General features: G+C 33.8%; 4 protein-coding genes across 7 annotated transcripts; 1 reads left to right on the top strand and 3 right to left on the bottom strand.

Moving 5' to 3' along the window:
• Positions 1-1,265: 1,265 nt before the first annotated feature.
• Positions 1,266-4,811, bottom strand: LOC107021627 (uncharacterized protein At2g34160-like). The gene is made up of 5 exons (XM_015222323.2): positions 4,479-4,811; positions 4,340-4,388; positions 2,609-2,671; positions 2,085-2,149; positions 1,266-1,694 (listed from the first exon to the last, which is right to left on the bottom strand). The coding sequence occupies exons 1-5, from the start codon at positions 4,593-4,595 to the stop codon at positions 1,605-1,607; spliced, it is 384 nt and encodes a 127-aa protein (XP_015077809.1). The 5' UTR covers positions 4,596-4,811; the 3' UTR covers positions 1,266-1,604.
• Positions 4,812-5,721: 910 nt separating this feature from the next.
• Positions 5,722-8,862, bottom strand: LOC107021208 (probable polygalacturonase At1g80170). Its single transcript, XM_015221818.2, has 9 exons — positions 8,611-8,862; positions 8,220-8,351; positions 7,963-8,133; positions 7,794-7,814; positions 7,495-7,702; positions 7,266-7,347; positions 7,049-7,157; positions 6,330-6,446; positions 5,722-6,240 (listed from the first exon to the last, which is right to left on the bottom strand). Exons 1-9 carry the CDS (start codon positions 8,806-8,808, stop codon positions 5,965-5,967), a joined length of 1,314 nt encoding a protein of 437 aa, XP_015077304.1. The 5' UTR covers positions 8,809-8,862; the 3' UTR covers positions 5,722-5,964.
• Positions 8,863-9,274: 412 nt separating this feature from the next.
• On the top strand, positions 9,275-12,898 carry LOC107021262 (trafficking protein particle complex subunit 2). 3 transcript variants are annotated; one of them, XM_015221885.2, is made up of 6 exons: positions 9,275-9,435; positions 9,576-9,686; positions 10,480-10,565; positions 10,669-10,730; positions 11,489-11,574; positions 12,593-12,839. In XM_015221885.2, exons 2-6 carry the CDS (start codon positions 9,606-9,608, stop codon positions 12,683-12,685), a joined length of 408 nt encoding a protein of 135 aa, XP_015077371.1. In that variant the 5' UTR covers positions 9,275-9,435; positions 9,576-9,605; the 3' UTR covers positions 12,686-12,839. The 3 variants fall into 3 exon arrangements, with proteins under 3 accessions (XP_015077371.1, XP_015077373.1, XP_015077372.1); XM_015221887.2 differs by having other exon boundaries at positions 9,279-9,435; positions 9,584-9,686; positions 12,593-12,898; XM_015221886.2 differs by having other exon boundaries at positions 9,287-9,435; positions 9,562-9,686.
• A 1,330-nt stretch (positions 12,899-14,228) lies between these two features.
• LOC107023594 (biotin carboxyl carrier protein of acetyl-CoA carboxylase) lies at positions 14,229-19,778 on the bottom strand. Of its 2 annotated transcripts, none has more exons than XM_015224333.2 (9): positions 19,573-19,778; positions 18,779-18,955; positions 18,078-18,172; positions 15,897-15,956; positions 15,509-15,742; positions 15,358-15,420; positions 14,771-14,839; positions 14,579-14,624; positions 14,229-14,484 (listed from the first exon to the last, which is right to left on the bottom strand). In XM_015224333.2, exons 1-9 carry the CDS (start codon positions 19,580-19,582, stop codon positions 14,414-14,416), a joined length of 825 nt encoding a protein of 274 aa, XP_015079819.1. In that variant the 5' UTR covers positions 19,583-19,778; the 3' UTR covers positions 14,229-14,413. The 2 variants fall into 2 exon arrangements, with proteins under 2 accessions (XP_015079819.1, XP_015079820.1); XM_015224334.2 differs by having other exon boundaries at positions 14,244-14,484; positions 18,078-18,163.
• Positions 19,779-20,017: the final 239 nt, after the last annotated feature.

The raw sequence follows: 20,017 nt of genomic DNA, 5'->3' as shown, positions 1-20,017 counted from the left end.
TAACAACACAGGAAGACATAAATTTAAAACAAAAAAATAGATACTAAATGAACAGATATATTTGAATATCTTGATATAAATGTATACCACGAATACATTGATACAAAAGTATATCAACGAATAGATATATACTTTGATACATGAAGTACAATGGTGAATTGATACCCTTAAATATATTGATACAAATACCTTATAATGAAAAAATACACAAAAAGTTCACCAGAAACAACAAAATACATTTTGATCTAAAAAAAAATCGTGAAAAATACATAAACAAGTTGAAACACTCACTCGTCATAGTGTTAGGCATAAATAATATCACACAAAATGAGACACTCACCCATAAACATAGTCTTTTAAAAACTTATTTGATCTTACAAAAAAAATACACACCCATCTTTAGAATATTGTGGTAAAACGAAGATGATGGAGGAAGAAGAGGTTGAAAACAACAATGATTGAAGAGGAACCATGACGAGATTAACTCAAAAAAAAAATTACTTTACTGTGAGAAATTCTGAATAGTTGGAGATTGACATTAAGAATCGAAATCAATTTGAAAAAGTTACTAAATGAATGAGTCTTATCCATATGAATCAAGAACAACAAAAATTGAACAATGTTTTTTCGAAGAAGAAGACAACAATGGAGAAGTCAATCCCTATCTATTCAAATGTTTGAAATAGATAGATTGGAGAGAGAATCTTTTTGAAAAATCAAATTAATTTGAAATTGTAACTGCTTAGAATGTGGAGTGATTTTAGGTAATGAAAATAGGTGTGATAAACTGGATTTTGTAAGTGAATTTTATGTATCCGAAATTTTTAAGAATTGAGAGAAATAAGAAATTTGTGAAATATTAAAAAAATGTAAGGATAAATAGAGAACAAGACAAGTTAATGTGTGTATATAAGTATTTTTTCCTTTCTTTATTCGGATTATTTTCATAAAGTAAATAAAACTATTTAGGATTATAACTTCCATTTTTCTATTCCTACACAGGAACAATTAAGTATCTTTAGGTAACTCTGAAGCCACAAATTCTAAAATGGTACTTCCGACAGATTTTTAGTTTTGCTTTTATTCAACGATAAATCTGTTAAAGCCACTCATAACTGGAGAAAATTGCAGACTTTTTTAGTGGAAAAATCCTAAAAGAATGCAGTGAAAGACTTGATAGTTTTAGCAGGCATACAAAATAAGACAGAAATAACATTAGGATCATCTCTGGAACTATTCCAAATTGGTTACACACCCATATCATCTGCGTCTAAGTATTACATTACATACAATTGAAATATAGACAAGTGGAGCAGCAGGGAACATAGATCTACTTTCTTTTCCAACACAGTTAACATTGAACATGTAAAACTTAACAGGAAATTTTGAACTGGTGTAACGACTCAAAATAGACAATGTAAAATTCAGTTTAGACACAAAAAGAAGAGGGTCAATTGTATCTTGGAGGCAAAAGAGAGGGAGAGAAGAACTTTAGACAAAGAAAACCTGTACAGAACAAAAAAGGATAATATAGGGGACGAAGGTAAATTTGCTTCTAAATTACAACGGACAGAATCTGAGAACATTAACTACAATATATTAATTCAACTCTGTTCCTGAATATTGTTCCCATCCTTTTGCCCAGCGAGCATCAACTCATCAAAGTTCACCGTCTTACCCAGTACGATTTCAATCTGAAAAAGAAGCATCCACAATGTTAACATATTTCAACAAGAGGTAGAAATAAGTGGCAACACCGATAGCCAAGAACATATTTATTGTATTCGTTGTACAACTTTGAAGAATTTAAGTGAAGATGGTATAGGCATTTGCTAATGTTCGAAGATGGATTATTTGTAACGTCTATATGATGCTACTTTCTGTTCTACTAAGGGAAAGATAACAATCAAGGCAAAATTTTGGTATGGGATGAGTCACTTTTTCCCCAAAGCCAAACATAACCGACATTAACAAATAATCTAAACAGAATATCCCCCATTGACAGACACACCCACAGAGACAACATAATTGATTTCACAATGCCCAACCAAAATAAACATCCCCACACATGTGCAAACACATACCTTAGCTTTCTGAATAGGTCTTCCCCTCATGTCTTCATTTACATCAACCGTAGAAGTCATGATTTCTGCATTTAGGTTTCAAAGAACAGATATCAGTCGGTGTAATCAAAAGAGCACTCAGGTCAGTTTGGGCTTTAAGCGCGAAACACAAATAAAGTGTGGAATTTAATGAAGAAAGGTGAAAATGGATAAAGAAATACAAAAATACAATTATATGCAGGAACAAAAATACTTGGACAAAGAAATTGAATTTTCTTTTTACAATAAAATGAAATATAAATTGCTTACTACGCGTCTTCAGAATAGTGCTCATTTTCAAAAAAAAGGTATGCCTTAAAAGCCTTTATGACAATACTGAAACACCCATAAAGAAGTGTTCAACATTCTGCACCTTGCTTCGGGGCTTAGGCGCTCCTTAAGTGCACCTTTGACAACATTAATATCAATATGCGTGTCTATATCGTAAACTTTGAACATAGAATAGTAAATACTGAAGTAAATTTGCATCTAATGTGAAATCTTACTTTTTTCAGTGGCCAGCCCATTATTCTTTAGAATTTCAGCAATTGATACAACTGTTGAAATCGCTGCAGATTCACATCAGAACCAGAGTGTCAGCACCGTGTTAAGAACTTTTAGGCACTGGGCCATCATGAGTAGTTTTTAGATCAAGTATAAGGATAGAGTAAAATTAGGACGAATGACCCCAAGAGAAATTCACTGGAAGTCAGAGATTATGACAAGCACAATTCTTAAATCATAGAGCAACCAACAAGGGAACACCTTGAAAGTTCAAAACCAATACTAACAATGATATAAGAAGATGTAACAGAGAGATTCACTGAATTCAGTGTTTATCTGATTTAACAAATCAATACTATCCCTTTAATGGCTGAAAGTCTAAACCGGAGAGGCGGCAATCAGTCATTAAAAAAAAAAGGCGGAGAGCAATGAAGTAAAACTCTGCTGAACAGACTTTTTGCTACAAAACCTTAGAGAAGAACAGGAGTATCTCGAAATAGCATTATTTGGAAAAGAGGAAGCAAAGTTAAACACTCCACCTTCCCAACTTAACTCAGGCTTTCGAGTTTAATAAATCCCAAAACATATAGACTTTTTCTTAAAACTGTAACCCTGATAATTGATATAAGATTAGAGGTGGAGCTATTGTAGCGGAAGGAGGGGTTCGGCCGAACCCACTAGCTTTTCCATACACCGTATATTCATATTTAAATATTAAGTACAATGTATATATCTATTTACTGCAAACCCACAAAGTGGTTGCTGAGCACCCAGCGAGAAATGTGGGTTCGAATCTAGGTAGTCACACAATTTTATGGATTACTTTCTAAACGCTTGTTTATATAAAAAAAAATAATTAAAAAATAGAATATCGGTAAGGAAATAGTATTTGTGTCGTAATTAATTTTTAAAAAAATAAAAAATCGATAACAATTGATTAAAAAACATAGGTGGGTTTATATAAAAAAAGTTTTTAAAAAAAACAAAAAATTATTTTTAAAAAAAGTCTAATATTATTTCTATTGTACTCTGAAACTACAATATCTAACTATTGATTTCTAATCACATTCAAAAAGTTTAACTCAATTTTTTTTCTCCAAAAGTTAGGGTTCTAACTTTAATTGTTGATCTAATTGTTGTTATCCAACATCTAGCCTCCAGTGTGAACTCTTGTCTCTCCTTTTTCATCTTTTTCCTTATTTGTTTTTAGTGAATTAAGTACTTGTATTTGTTCCTTAATTTGATGATTGTTACTTTAGATTAAGATTGTTGTTCTTTTTAAAATTGTAAAACCAACTGTACCAATCTCAAGCTGAATGAGAAGGGAGAAATATTAAATATTTACTAGTGAGAAGCTAATTTTGTAGAAACGGAAGAAATCAACTAGTGCTTTTGCCAATTCTCAATGCAATTCATTGACCACTAAGCCACCACCCTTCTCAGCCACAAAAAAAGAATACAAAATTTTCCATGCTCTATCAAGCTAACTTTTCAAAAACAACAACAATAATAATTATTCAACCACCACTTATATAGACAATACCCAATCAAACACATAAAACGGGAGGATAAGTAGAAAACAGAACGAACTAAGAGTGCAACCTGCTAAACAGTATAACAACAACAACAACATGATAAGTGTAATCCCACAAGGCCTGGGGGAGAGAAACAAGTTCAAACATGTAAAACTAGGATATGAATAACAAAAGAAACATAGAGTTGAGATGAAATACCCATTCCCAAAGCTGAAAGCTCCACTTCATTATACTGCTGCATATACCTCTACAACCATAAATTCAAACATCAAATCCAATAATAGAAAAAATCTAACAAATTAAACCATACAAAATAGTTTGATTATGATTTTTGTACCTTGGATAGATTAACGTAGAAGAATAGAGGTTTCTTAGTATTAGATACTTGAATCCGATTCTTCTTCTGAGAATCAACCAGGTTCAAGTTGCTCACTCCTTCTGCTAACTCTTCCATATTTCAACTCTTGTAACTCTCTGCAACTCAAAATTATTTCGTCAACTGAGCAATGGAGGGACTGATCGCGCTGAAAATGAAACGGCGGGATAATTAACTGTAACTTTTGAGCTAGGGCTTTTTGTTTCTACCGACTTGGAGAACAGAATTTGTATAACTCAATTTGTGAGATAATATACCCTTATTCAAAAATATTTAAAAATATAATTTAGATTATATTATTTGTTATTTGTGAAATCATAAATATAATTTTGTATATAATATAATGTATCTCCTGAAAAAATTAAAACGTCAATGAAGTAAACGGTAATGCTGGAAAAAAATTCAAACATTCATTTAAGCTTTGAACAATTCAATTATTTTGAACAATAAATCAAAGATAAATTTGGAAAATTCAAAATTCAGCTATGCAATTTAAGTAGAAAATGACAAACGGTGTCTCCAAAAGCGTTCTATCTAAATTGTCTAATCCCGATTAACGGGTCTTTAAAAATGACTTCCATCGAGAAGAAGTTTGGAAAAATTACCTACATATACATTTTATTTTAGTATAATCTCTAAATTTTCTATTATTTTAAAAAAATCAAAAATTTCCTCTCGGATGTATCATTTTCCTCTTGTTGATACATCTCTATCTATCTTGAATACATTCATCTCCTATGTATTCGGATCATATCCCCTCTTTGATATATTCCTTTCCTCTCAAATGTATCCCTTCCCATGTATCCGTATTCATCCCCTCTCTAACACATTTCTTCCCTCTCGGATATATTCCTCCCCTATGTATTCGAATATCTCGTAATCTGTTCGAAATTCACAAATTTTAAAGAGTTTTTGTTATTTTTTTTTTAAAAAAAGAATAATAAAAATAATGTAATTAACGCTTAACACTAGCAGATTTGTGTAAATTATCAAAGATTTTTTCTCCTCCATCAATCATTGGTCCTATTTTTTTTTCACCTATAAATAGATATACCTTTGTGATTGAATTGTCCTGAATTTCTCTTTTATAAACAAAATTAATTTATATTCACAACTTATATTCAATGGGTAACAAAAACTTTGCGTAGCTTAAAGTTTCTGAAATTGAAATAATTTAAAAATATTTATTAAACCGGACCAAAAATTAAAACCACTCCAAATGGCCATTTATGAACTAATCCGAATTTACACATGTAATAAAATTTTGGGCCACAATTGCAAGATCCTTAATTTCAAGGATAGATTATTCATAACCTTCTCATCTCATCAAGTACTACAAAAATTTACATGCCTTAGATATGATGTGCATACATGATTTAATAATTAAACTAAACCTCTTAATTTATGCCTTGATCAAATTAATTATGAGATTATTATAAAAAATAATTCAAATAAACTGATCACTCCAATTGGATAAATTTTTTGTTGTCTGTTCCACAAAGTTGAAGCAAGAAGGTGGATTGTTTAGCCCTGAGGTTGATCCATATGCCTTCCAGCAAAACGATGCCGTAGGGAGCCCCGAATATGAAACAAGTTGAACATCTTTCAAAAATAGCTTTTTACATGGGGAGCTATCACTGCAGGCAAATTTAATTGCATTTTTTGTTGCTGAAGTTCCTCTAATTCCAATGAAGGATACGCTGTGAATATGAATACCAGAAGTCTGCATATCAAATTTTCACGTAGTTACCAAAATGTTAGTGGTAATTCGTGTCAGGTAAATGTATCACTTTTGAAGTATTCGACGCGTACCTGATTTGGGCAGGGGAATGGAGAATCGCAATAATATTGATCTATTATGATGGGATTTGATACATTTTCCATCCACACATTCATAAAACTAATCCTTCTCACATACCCTCTACCTCCCTGCCAATATTTAAAGCATTAGCTAAAATTAAATGATAATATTCATGACAATCACTTGTAAGAGGATCAACAGAGTAATACTCACGCTATATGGTTTGTGTGACATGTGAATTTCGACTAGTATCTTTTTTTATTATATTGAAATGAGATAGTATTGGTTAGAATTAGATCTTAGGCTTAACTCAGATCCTATCCTAAAAGCTAGCTCAAAGGGAGGAGGCACCTATCTCATTAACCATCGATGTGGGACTTTGGTCATTCTTTAATACTAAGCACTAGGCGTGAGCAACTTTGATTTTGAGAGCCCCAACATCGGGTGAGATGAACCCTACTTTGATACCACGTGAAATTCAATTTTAGGCTAACTCACATCCCAAAAGCTAGTTGAAAGGGAGACGAATTGGCAAAGCCTTATAAGGAGTCCACGCATTTCATTAACCATCGATGTGAGATTTTTGTCATTCTTTAACAGTATTTGTCGTATAGTATTTCAATATTTAAACTTTCATTTTGAAGTATTTAGTGAATTGATCTAAATCAAATTTAGCTTCAAAAATTAAGTCAATTTAATTATCGATAACGAGTACTATAGGATTACCTACCTGCCAAGTCTTAATCCTGACACCATTTTCTGTATTGGAAAAATATGCTCCATCAACACAAACATTGTGCACTTGAGACCATGAATTTGATTTTCCCAAGCTTCCAATGCTACAACAATACAAGCCATCAAGCCAATTGTTTTTAAAAAAAAAATTTACAGTATATGTATGATCTTAATTCTCAATTATAAACAAAACAAATAGTTAAATGTTGTACCTTATACCATGTCCAGGGCCACAAGCAATATTTTTTACTAGAATACTTGAAGAATTGTTGACTATAGATATACAATCGTCTCCTGGCAAATCGTATATTCAGAATTGTGACATTATTAATAAATAGTAATCTAATCAATCGAATTTTAAACCGATTAAATTTAAATCATGCATACGAGTAAAATATCTCTCTTCGATAAAGGTGGATAATTTAATTTAATTTTCCATACCTGTCCGAATAGTGCAATCTTTTATAGCAACACGTATAGATGAGGTTATATGAATTCCATCAGTGTTAGGGCTCTTAGCTGGTGCTTCTACTATCATACGTGATACTTCAACATTTATGCAATTCGAAATTGATATATGCATTTGTTGACTATTTAACATCCTTAGGTCCCTCACTTTTAAGTTGTTGCATTTGTGGAAACTCATAGCCTGTATTTTCATTAAGTATACGTAATATACTGTTAATTTTATAGAAGTTAAACTCTTAAAAACATATGAGACTGGAGAAAATAGCACCTACGGTTGGAGCATGTCGACAAGGCTGCAAAAAAATAGAAAATTGTATCACATTAGACATTCATGGTGAAGGAAAAGGGATTTGTGAATAGCGATTTTTTAATTTTATAGTTGAAAAATAGTCATCGTCAAAAATTTCGAAGAAAAACTCCAAAGTAATAACTTGAAATTACATTGGTTGTGTTAATCTTGCATGAAGTAGCCCACCATTTTTGGCCCATCCCATTTATTGTTCCTCCTCCTTGTACAGTGAGATGTCTCACTTTAACAAAATAAAGCCATTTATGTGCATCCAATTTATCCCACACTTTTGGATCTTTTGGTGCTACAATTGAACCTTCAATCTGTAGTTTTAATTGCAACAAATATTATATATCTATGTTGCAAAACTTTAGTATTGTTTAAGACTTTAGTATAAATAAATACTTACTATTAGAGAAATCTTTGATCTGCATGGCCCAACAAAATCAATTGGTTGAACTAAGAATGAATATCCAATTGGGATTATAATTTTTGGTCTTAAGAATGAAGCACACGCCCTTTTCCAAACATGTTGAAAAATCTGTAAAATACATACATAAAAGGCAAAGGCAAGTACCAGCATTAATTAACAGTCGCAACTATAAATAGACTCATGACTATGATAAAGCACAACGCTACTCCTACTCTAATCAAAATATCAAATTCTCTTAGATACACATATCATGTTAATTTGTTTTCTTTTTTTTTTATATTTATTCCTAAGAGCGTCCATCCTTTGATCGGATATATTATTATGTGAGCGCAAATATTAATGGTTCGACCCGAATAAAAGGAATTACCTTAGTGTCATCGGTGATGCCATCTCCTTTGGCTCCAAATTCATTCACGTAAATAAGGGATACTGATTTGCCTCTTGAATCTTCCAATGTGGGGAACTGAATGAAGGAATCAAAACTGTTCACATTTACAAAAAGCAAGAAGGAAAATATAGTATTATATAGTAGTGATGCAAAAATAGAAACATTATAAAATCTCATGATCGATCAGCTCCCCCTTCTAATTCTGTTAATTAATTAAACTGAAAAACTTTAAGGAATTTATAATGTGTAATAAACTTGACAATATTCAAGGTCATTTCTATGTTTGCATCACTACTATAATAGTTATGAAAGGAAGGTTCCAAGAAAGTAATTAAAAAAGAATTTGGGAATTTCCTATATTGGCAATATTGTATAATAGATTTGAGCAAATAATTCAATCCCATTACTACTAGGCGCTAGCTATTTTTTGTTAGTATGAACAGGATATCGTAAAAACTTAATTACGTGCGAAGATATGTTTATATTTAAGATATGTAAAATATATTAAAATATCTTTTTGATTTAGTGATTTCAAGCATATAATGCGAAAATTTAAATGAAAGAGTTACCGACATTATTTTTTAAAACATAGTACAAATTTTGACTCTGTATTAAATAGTCGTCCTAAAAGTGGCCATTTTTTGAAAAATGGAGTGGCCTGAACATTTAGATCCGAACTCCAGATGATTACAGGCCCAACTTTCACTACAGCAGAGTTTCTTCTTACGGCACTCTGCCTTCTCTGCGAACTTCTTCGTCCCGTTTTTCGGCGAACTCCTCGCGATCTCTTCTCGAAATCGAGCTGTAAGTACTCTTTCTTTCTCTTCTAGATTTCCGTAGATTCAAAATTTATCATTAGTTGATCTTAATTGATATTGAGATCACTGAAGTTTTAATCTAATGTGTACTTAAAATGTGAGTTTGATTCAGTTTTGTATTTGAAGGGATTTAGGGATCCGAAAATTTAAAGGAAAATGGCAAGCACAGCATGTTTTATGATTGTAAGCAGGAATGATATCCCTATCTATGAAGCTGAAGTTGGCACTGCGCCAAAGGTAATTGACCTTTGCTCTACTTTTTTTTTTTCAATTAAATGTTTGAGCAGAGGGTGTATGGAAACAGCCTCTCTGCCTCCTGAGGTAGGAGTAGCTCTCCGGACTATTACACTGGGCATGTTGTTGTTGTTGTTGTTGTTGTTGTTGCCTCAGTTTAAAGGTTAGCTCTGATCATGCTAGTAGAGATTTCTAGTTTTGCATCACTTTGAATCTGATTAATGGGAAACGTACATAAACCTCTTTTGAATCTTCGAAAACTATTTACAATCGAGTGAATATTGCTCTCTATATGGTAGCACAGATAAAGAAATGCTGTGTAAAGCTGATCTAAAACAACTGATTTTTATATGTCAATTTTTTCTCTCTTTGGTTTTACTGGAGGATCAGAATTGGGTTTTCGGTGAGGAATAATATTTCTATATGTAGAGATCATACCGTCTTAAGGTTAAGAGATTAACTACAGTGCTTATTAGTATCTGGGTTCTTTTTTCTTGTTTTGTTCCTTTTTGGATTATGTTCAGTCACTAGTTTCCATCTCACCTTAAATCACAAGTCACAACATAAGCAATATCTTATATAAAGAAACTTTGACAGTTTTACGTCATAATGTGAATTATGTAAAGTTTGCTCGCGAGATTTTTAATGAGGTAGTTATAATGCATTTGAATTTATAGTGTGGACTGTACAGTCTTTGCCGCCATTGTCAAACTGTATGCACATCTTTTTACTTTCTGTCATTGATGACAAGTGTTGTAGTTGCTTGGTGATTTTGTATATTGTACTTGCATGCTAGAAAGAAGATGCTGCTCATCAGCACCAGTTTATATTACATGCAGCATTGGATATTGTCCAGGACCTTGCATGGACTACAAGTGCTATGTAAGGTTGCTTTCCCCTAGTCATCAAGGCATTAATTGTGAGTTTCCATTGTAAAGTTTCTTGAAATCATCATCCTCATAGTGATTCTTCTTTCTACATCCAGGTTCTTGAAATCAATTGACAGATTCAATGATTTGGTGGTTTCTGTTTACGTCACTGCTGGTCATATCCTTTATATGTTATAGTAAATCAGTACTTAGTGACAGCACTGTTTTGGTTATAGAAAATAGATGATGGTGCTAGCTTGTGTTTTACCTGGATTTCTCCTTAACAATCGATACAACAGCTTGCTTCTTGTACTGAAATTATTTGATTTATGGTGGTAACTGGTTACTTATAAAGCTAGTCATTGTTTAGTAGTGCTCCATGTGTCACAGATGAATTTGCCTATCAGTTTTTCTCCAGTTGACTCCTCTTGTGGAAGATTAGGAGCATATGGAATGATGTGTGAAGTGATTTGCCATATCAGAATTAGGAAGAAGAGATAACCCATATTTCTTAACCTTTATGATCTTGAAAAGGACCATTCCCCCAACAACTCCATCTTGTCCTGAATTTGGTCCACATAACCACATTTATGTCTTCTTTATCCCATTCTGTAGCCAGTGATGATAGTTAACTCTTAACTTCGAGCACCTGAAGGCTAAATCTCCTGATGTTTTTTATTATCTTACCTTCTTTACTTATCATTGGTTTAATACTAGTTGGAATGACAAGGCAGACTTGTACTGTCTCCCTCTGTAGCATATTTTTACCTATCAGAAGTAGAAAATGGAATAAGAGGAAGATGCATGTTTTAGATGTTCTCGTAGCTGGATAAGTTAATATGGTATTGTATATGGGAACCATACTGTCAGCATCACCAGTTTGACTTTACAAATGTGAACATTTTGTTTTTTGTCCCCTTGACCAATCAAGCATACATACGCGATTGATGCTGCTTCATGACTCTCGCAATGATGATGGGATAAAAAGCTTCTTCCAGGAGGTCCATGAACTATATATAAAGGTAAAGCCTTTTCTGAATGCTTTCTTATAGGACATAAAAAACACAGGGGTCATACATTTTAGTTTATTTAATCAATTGCTCAAACCTAGTAAAGGCCTCACTTTGTTGCTCTTTGGGATGGGGGACTGCTGACATCTTTGCATACCTATTCTGAGCTCTTATTAACTTCTCTACTTTATTTTTTGTGTTCCTAGCTATACCAAGAGATTCTTTTAAGCAGAAACTTCTGTATGTAGGCATGGCTATTAAAAGAATTTCTTGGAATATTTTTTTTCGTATGTTATAATAAGATCAGTTGCTGTGAAGTCATCTTGAATTCATGTCAGCAGTGTTTAAATATCTCTGATCCTATGAAGTTCAATTGGGCTTTATAGATTTCATTTTGGAGTTCCTCGGATATGATTAGTTTCTTTGTCTTTTGTTCTCTTTGCCTTGCTCTTTTGGGGTTGCAGCACAACAAAGTACTCTTCCGACGTGCATCAGTACCTTTTTGGTAGTCATCACTGGATGTACTGGTTTGTTAGGCTGGTACTGTTCCAGTGTTTCTAAGATATCTTTTGGATTTGTTTTTCTATAAATGAAACACATGGTCTACAGTGGTTCATGTAACTACTGAAAACTTAATATTTAGATACGTTGGTTTTGTCAAGTTTAGCTCTAAAGGTGCATGGTACAGCTTGAGGAATTGTTTAGCCATGAATTAGTTGGTAACTGTATGATAATTCAAAATTTTGTAATGCGCAAATATAATTGAACTTGTATTGTGGTGAAAATTAGATTTTTTTTTCCCCAAAGAAATGGTTGCAGTCAAGAAGTACATAATTGAATAAAATTCTAAAGTTTATGTTTAAACTGAGAGATTGAGCTTTGATTCCACCCTCTTTCATTGTGACTTTTTCATTTATACGCTCATAGATAATGTAATGTGCTACTTCTTCATGCCCTGTTTTGAAGTGAGCTATGTGCTTTATGTATTTTTAGATAGAAATTCACTGATCTGTTGCTGCAAAACTTGCAGATACTTTTGAATCCTCTCTATTTGCCAGGATCTCGCATCACATCCTCTCACTTTGATACTAAAGTTAGAGCCCTTGCAAGAAAGTACCTCTGAGCCAAACTATGGACCAAAGCTAAACAAGAATCATATTGCATTCAAAGTTCGTTCCTTGTAAAATTCATTCGCTATTGATGACTGGTTATTGTGTTTGGAGTGATCATATTTCTCATGGTAAATGATAAGTTGACTACTGGACCTTCTCATATTATATAACCGCAACAAGTCGTGATAAACTGAGCCTAGTTTGTAGGAGTAATTGTTTTGTTATATCCTAGTCTACTACAATGGATCCATTGCATCTATATGCCATGCTATTGAGGCAAGAGAAGCAACCAACTAGCTCTTGGCTTTCGAAGACTTGTCATTGGTCCCCTGGTTGTCGACGGTGGGACTTACCTTTTTTGCCATTAATAGCACTGCACAATCCACATGCAAAAACCTTAGGAGATGGTGGCTCTGCCGTCGGGTTCACCCCTCCACCGCCATTGAATCCTCTCCTCCCTGTGGATCCAATGGTTGTTGATGAAGTCTTCACCTGCAGCATCATTTCCTCTTTGGGTTTTCCTAGTCGTGTTTTGTTAGTTTCTTCTTTATGTTTGACTGGGTGCTTGATCAGTTCACCTGTTAAGTATTTGTCGTCCCATATAAGTCCAGATGAACCTTGTCTGCGGAATGAAATCGCTGATCTTTGCCATCAACAATTAATTGATGAATACTGCACGCTTCCCAAAAGAAAAAAAAATTTAGGCAAAAGCTTTTTGGTTATTGCTCTTGTTTTATACTAATACTATTTTCAAATACCCTCTGATTCAAGAAATGAAGGTGACAGAGGAGGAATATTTAAGTAAAAACAAGTATGGCCTTCTAACCAGTCAATCACTCTTAAGACGTATGAGCCCGTTTGAATTAGCAGATTGTCAATTCCTGAAATTTATTTCTTATAAATAAGTAATCTATTACGTGTTTGAACTGAAATGTGCTTTGTACCCACCACCCCACACCCACAAATAATAAGTCTTTAAAGTTATTTATAAAAATTATAACTTAAGAAGATAGATAAAGAGAATTCGGCGAAAAATAGAACTCTAGTTTTATTGAGGAAAAGATACCGATTTTTATAATGTATGTCTGTGTATGACTTAAGTTGCCTTTGAAAATAGGGATATAAAATGGTATACGCCGGCCTGTTTTATTCTGTATTTTCTTTCTCGCTCACCTAGTTGACAGGGAAGAGTTATAACTAGACAAAGTCTCCTCCATATAAAAAAAGAAGGCAAAAACATTTGAACGCAAGACATTATTGGTCTTTGACTTCTAGATTCGCGGGCGCAAAGAACCTTCATCTTTCCGGACCTTACTCGTGAGATTCGTATATTTTTGTTCTTGACATCTCCGGGAAACTGGATGCAACTACAACAAACCCATTGTAATCCCACGATTGGGGCATGATCCCTTCGGAAATCTACTGTCAACAAGTTTAGCTCGTTTGTATTTTTTGGTTCTTTATTGCAGAATTTTCTGTGATAAGGCTGTTAAATTTGCTGATATCAATTATGACTACTGGAAAGGAATGAACCAGAGCTAATAACACAAGATGCAAAAGAAATAAGAGTATAAATTAAAAAATTTAAAACATTTCTGGTGCAGATATTTAAACTAAAAGAAATAAACAAAATAAAAATCCCGCTGTTCCGATAGAAGGCAATCAACAATTTTCAACTCAAGTATTCTCTAAAAAAAATGATGAACTCTGTTCCAGAAGGCATATGCTACAAGAATCATCTATTGAAGCTTCTTTATACCAGGGAAAGAAGGGAGGATTGAGATTAGAGGGTCACCATATCCAACAGGATCTGTTCAATAGACAGGTAAAGTGAGATCTTGAAGTAGTCACAGATATGGTTGTACAAAATGATTTTCAGCACATATAAGAATTAAGAAGCATACCTCCATCTTTTCGGAGTATCCTGATAACCTCTCCCGATACGTCAGACTAAAAGAGGATAGAAAAGAAAAGACAAAAGGATAATCAAAAAAGATGCATGAGAATGTACTTAAAATAAACGTTGGAGCAAAGAGGAACAGCGTGAACGGTGAAAAAGAAATCATGCAAGTATGCATCTATAGCAGGGCCCGAACCTCGACGGGGAGCTCGCCTCCAAGCTGCTCAATATAGAAAACTACTTGTCCCTCCTTCACTTGTTGCTTCTACAGAATAGAATTACGAAAAAGAAAAGGTCATATGTTCAGTGGCCAGTAAGTGTAATACCAAAGCACAGAGGACACTTCTAATCGTGAATTGAGAGAGACGCAACAGAGAAAAAAGAAGAGACTGACAAAGAGGACAGGTTGAGAGGAAGGGGGTTTCAGAAATAGAGTAAAATTTGCCTTGGCATCGTATGGCTGCATGATAGTACTAAAAGGATTTAGCATCCAATTCTCACAAAATGAAGCAACAGATTTTTTTTGTAACGAAGCAACAGATATTTAAACATAGTTAAAGGCAGCTTTATAAAGTAGATATTCCAGAATTTTGCTTAGACCTCCACTTTGAACAGACCTCCTTTTGAAGGGGAAGGAGCAATATCAAAATGAGATTAATAGTAAACTTTTCAGAACTTTAGTAATCAGTTATACAAAGACTTCATCGTCAATCTCTTAGTTTTATCAAACAGAAAAATCTCATCATATGATTTAAAGAGCAAAAAATGAAAAAGAACACCTACTTCTTTACAGGCTGGAGGTGCACGTTTTCCCTTAATGGTTCGAGATCTTCTGAAGAAACCAACCTGCATGACACATGAGAATTGTCATTTTCAGGCGGAGAAAGGAAGAGATAGATATAAAGAGAGAAAGAGAGATTCACTGTAATCACACCCTTGGAGATTGAATTATCACCAAGCCTTCATCTGCAGCTTTTTCAATCATCGTCTGAATTCCATCTGAGGGAGGTGAAGATTTTGTGATTGCTAATGATGTTGATGAGGCTGAGCCGTTTGAATCAGCCACCTCAACAGATGAGGGAACACTGACAGGACTGGATATTGGAGGCAATGAAGTTGTACTTTGCCCTGTCAAGTCTCTCTTCACATACAAACGAAATTCACCAAGCTAATAACAAAATGAAAAAGTGTCATAAGAAGTAGAAGAATTTTAAAATGATTGAAGATTAATCATGCATCAAGGGCAGATCATAAATAACTTCCGTGAAGGACATAGGAATAAGAAATAAAATAAACAGAAAAAAATTACAATACCAGCTTACTTTTAAGTCAACTTCTGCAATTGAAGTTGTATCACATATTTCTGTAAGGAGAGACTCCACCTGTTTCACATGTTAATACAAAATGTCATTGCATGCAAGCAATAACATAATAATACGGAAGACCATATTTTAATCCACTCCTCAACATACACTGAGTGCCTCTTCACCAAAATAATTTGGCAGATCAGAACAAGTCTTCCACATGAATAATATGAGTAAGATTTGTTAATGAAGAAAAATAAATTCTAATCAAGAAGTTGGAAGTAACAACTCATGTTTGATTTCCTTTTCAAAGTCAGATTTCTGTTACAACGAGGTGATGTAGCTTTGGAGGTATTAGGTCATGAACTAATGTGGGGGGGAAATACCATACGAGGTTGGGTAGAATCACAGACAAAACCACTGGCTTACCAATTCCCAGCTGGCTTAAAAGCTTGCAAAAGACAATGCAAGTACAGGGATTATATTATATGCATCAAAGTAAAGGAAAGTAAGTAATATAGAGTTATTTAAATAGATGCAAGCCCGTTTTCTGAACATGACACTTTCCTTCAACCAAGGCACCCTGTAGACACTTAGAGATGCCTTCCCGAATTCTATTCCCCCCCCCCCAACACACACACACTGTAAGAGAAGATCCCAATAGGAGTTTCCGAGTTAACACATTAGGGAGAAGGTGATGAAGTTGAGTGCAAATAAAGTATTATACCAGTCAAGTTTAAACTTGATGGTCATCTAGCACAGGGCTACTGAGACACGTGGTTTGATACTCTGCATCAGTGTGATATTGTAATTTATGAAGCCCCTCCCTCTATTGACAATACCCACTTGTTTACCCAAACATAACATTTTCTTACCATAACTGGCATTACGAGTTCCCCCTACCTGCCACTAAATCTTGTCATTAAAGAACACTAACAGGGTTCAAAATTTTCTCGTCAAATGAGCCTACTAGCTGGAAGCTTGAAGTCAAATCTGCACTCAGCCTTCACTGCGACTTTATTATCTTCCTTATAAAATCCACAAAGCTACTCTACAATAATGTGATGGTTAAAACTTTTTCTTAATGAAAATAATGCAATGTTTAACACTAGCACCCTCCTAATATTCAAATAGGAAGTAAGCTAGGAGGTATAGTGTAAAGAGGATGCATGTACTACACAAAAGTCTGTTAGCAACATACAAAAGGAAAATGCATTGGGGCGAGTCATGTCAACTGCAGATGTAAATAACGCTCTAAGCAACATAGACTTAGACTCTTTAAGCAGGAGTGAAACAGTCAGAATCCAAATACTAAAATTGGTATTAATAGTTATCAAACAATTGATAACATTAAGGAAAAATCTGATAGAAATGGGAGGAAGGAAAGGGATCTGCTGAGCATTCTCTGCATTTTATCTTTCTCAAAGAATCAGAGAGATTTTTGTCGTAATTAAAGATTTAAAGTTAGCCTTCCTCCCTTTTACCCAGAAATCCCCGAGGGCCAGTGGAGCACTGTTCAAATCCATTTTGTTTGCCTAAGACCTGGCCTCTTGTAATATACTAATTATCCATGTTCAAGGTCTCATCCGAAATAGAGCACTAGAATCTAAATATGTTTAATTTTCAGCAGGAAGCTCACGATGGATAGACAATCCTTATCCATCATGCAGGTTCATTTGAAAAATAGGGTTTTTATCAACGAACACCAATAATACCAAGGAGGTACCTTACCAATTATTTATCTTGTAGGTTTCACCTAAAATTTATAGACCACTAGAATCTAAATATTCATAAATTTCAAGGAAGATTTAATTAAAAGCTCAAGTATTTAGACTACAAGCTGCTATGCAACAGCTAACTAGATTGCTGAGGAAGTCAATTTTTTGAGGAACTTCACACAAGGGATAAGCTCGTTTCCAAAACATTCACCTTTAACCCAACATAGCTGGAAATGGGAAAAAAAGAAGATGAGTTTGTTGCACTTCATATTTCATCGTGGTGCTACTGTAGTTACACTGTGTTATTTAAAGCTGTTTCCCAAGTTCCTAAAATTTCTAAAATATGTTTTGAAATTTGTAGTGGCTGACAAGACTCCACCAGCAAGGAAGTTTCGCTACTTCGTATCACTAGATACCAGCAATATAATGATCAGATTACTGTCTTCTGACAGAGTACAAATTGCAAATAGAGAGAGCTGACCTCATATGAATTTGGAATCAATGGACTTGCAGTTTCTGAAGAAACAATCTTACTCGAACTATCATCTGAATTAGGAATAGCTGTTGCTGCAACAGCTACATGATGAGAGAAATAGAGAAAGTTGCATGATTATTTATACATAACAGAAAACATATTCATTCTTAAGGTGAAGCCATAGAGCAAGAAGTTACGTTAACTGAAAAAAGGGATCATAAATGTAAGGAACGAAGTGCTCATATTTATACACCTAGTTAAAAAAATAATAAGACCAGTAACCTTTTAGAAATGGTAATTTAATTATCAAGAGAAAAACCTCCAGAATAAGAATGTAACTGGTACTCCTTGAAAAGGTGAGCAGGGGCCTATCTGAGATCATTGATCTAGTCTAGTTTGAAATCACACACGAGAACCAATAAAACATAATGGGAACTCCAAAAGCAGGATAAGTCCAATAACATGCTTCCATATGACTCATCGAAACTCCTAAAAAGTCAGTAAGATAAACAAGAATAACCAGCCATTCTACATTATTACAGAAAATATGGCAACTTAGCATTTCAAATGATTCAAACAAAGTATAAACATTAGCATTGCTGTCATTATAGGCAAATTAATAAATGAGTCAATTACAATGATCAGAAAAATTGCACTTGTTTGGATATGAAAACAGAAAAAATCCAGGGTTGAGGAAAATCACTCACATTCAGCTTCAACAGTTGAACACCGGCAATCAAATGTCTTCCTTGACTTTGTGGTTAATAGCAACCCATCACTTTGAACAAATTTCTTCGTTCTCAGATTGTGTACAACACTCAATTTGGGCTTAGTAGATCCCAAATTCAAACTCGTTAATTTAAGGCCAGAAGCCCCAAAACCACCTGGATTACAGAAACACTCCCAAAATCAACAAACATATAAATTGTTTTAAAAATCCTAAAGGAAACAAAAAGCAATCAACACTACTAATAAACAGAAAAGAGTCAAAGAGTTCACAAAAGCTAATCTTTTTTCTTTAATTTCACAGAGGCAAGCAGTAACCGAAACCTTCCTCTAATTAAATTAGCGACCACCAATCGAGTTTCCAATCAATGCATATATATATATAGATATAGATATATATTAAATAAAAAGCGATCAACAACACCATATTATGCAAAAACATACTTAGAACAGTAAGAAAAGCTCGCAATTTTACTAATTTACAGAATCATAAGAAAGACGCAAAATACCAACTAGTTTGAAATTAAGGCACATTAAAAACAGAAAAAATACACTGAAGTAATAAAAGTTCACATTTTTATTAAAAACAAGCAATTATAGAAACATAATAACAAAAAATACATCAATTTATCCTAACTTAACTCCAACCCCTGTTTAATTGATTTTACAAGAAATTTACAGAAATATAAAAGAACAAGCCATTACAAAAAAGATTACATGCATGATGTATCAAACCACCAAAAACAATAGAGAGAATGAGCAATTGAGTACTTACATGCAGCCATAGGAAGGGTAAAAAGAACCCTATGGAAAAACACAGAACAGAGCTTGAAGCTTTGCTTGCTGGTGAAATGGCGATGGAAACAAAGAAGTTAGAAACGATAACAACGCCCTTATTAAGTGTTTCATAATCTAATTTGAGTTTAACAAGGCCCATCAATGGAAGGCCCATTAATGAAAGGCCCGTAATTGTGGATAAGGTGATCTAGTGGCCAGGTGGGTTACAACGTTGATTGTTTGTCCTTTTATCAACTTTCTTGACCCAACGAAAAAGATGGAACTATAGTTGAAAAGATTTTAAAATTTTAAAAATCATATAATATTGGTTGGGTTAGCTAAGTCATTATATTGGTTGGGTAGGTTATCTATATTTTGGCTCAATTTGAAACCCCTACTCATTATCATACTTTACCAACAACAATGGAATACACGTCTTATGT

The sequence above is a fragment of the Solanum pennellii genome, chromosome 6 (assembly GCF_001406875.1).
Source record: "Solanum pennellii chromosome 6, SPENNV200".
Lineage (NCBI taxonomy): Eukaryota > Viridiplantae > Streptophyta > Magnoliopsida > Solanales > Solanaceae > Solanum > Solanum pennellii.
Note: the sequence above shows the minus strand (reverse complement) of the source record. Positions and strands in the feature narration are given on the sequence as shown.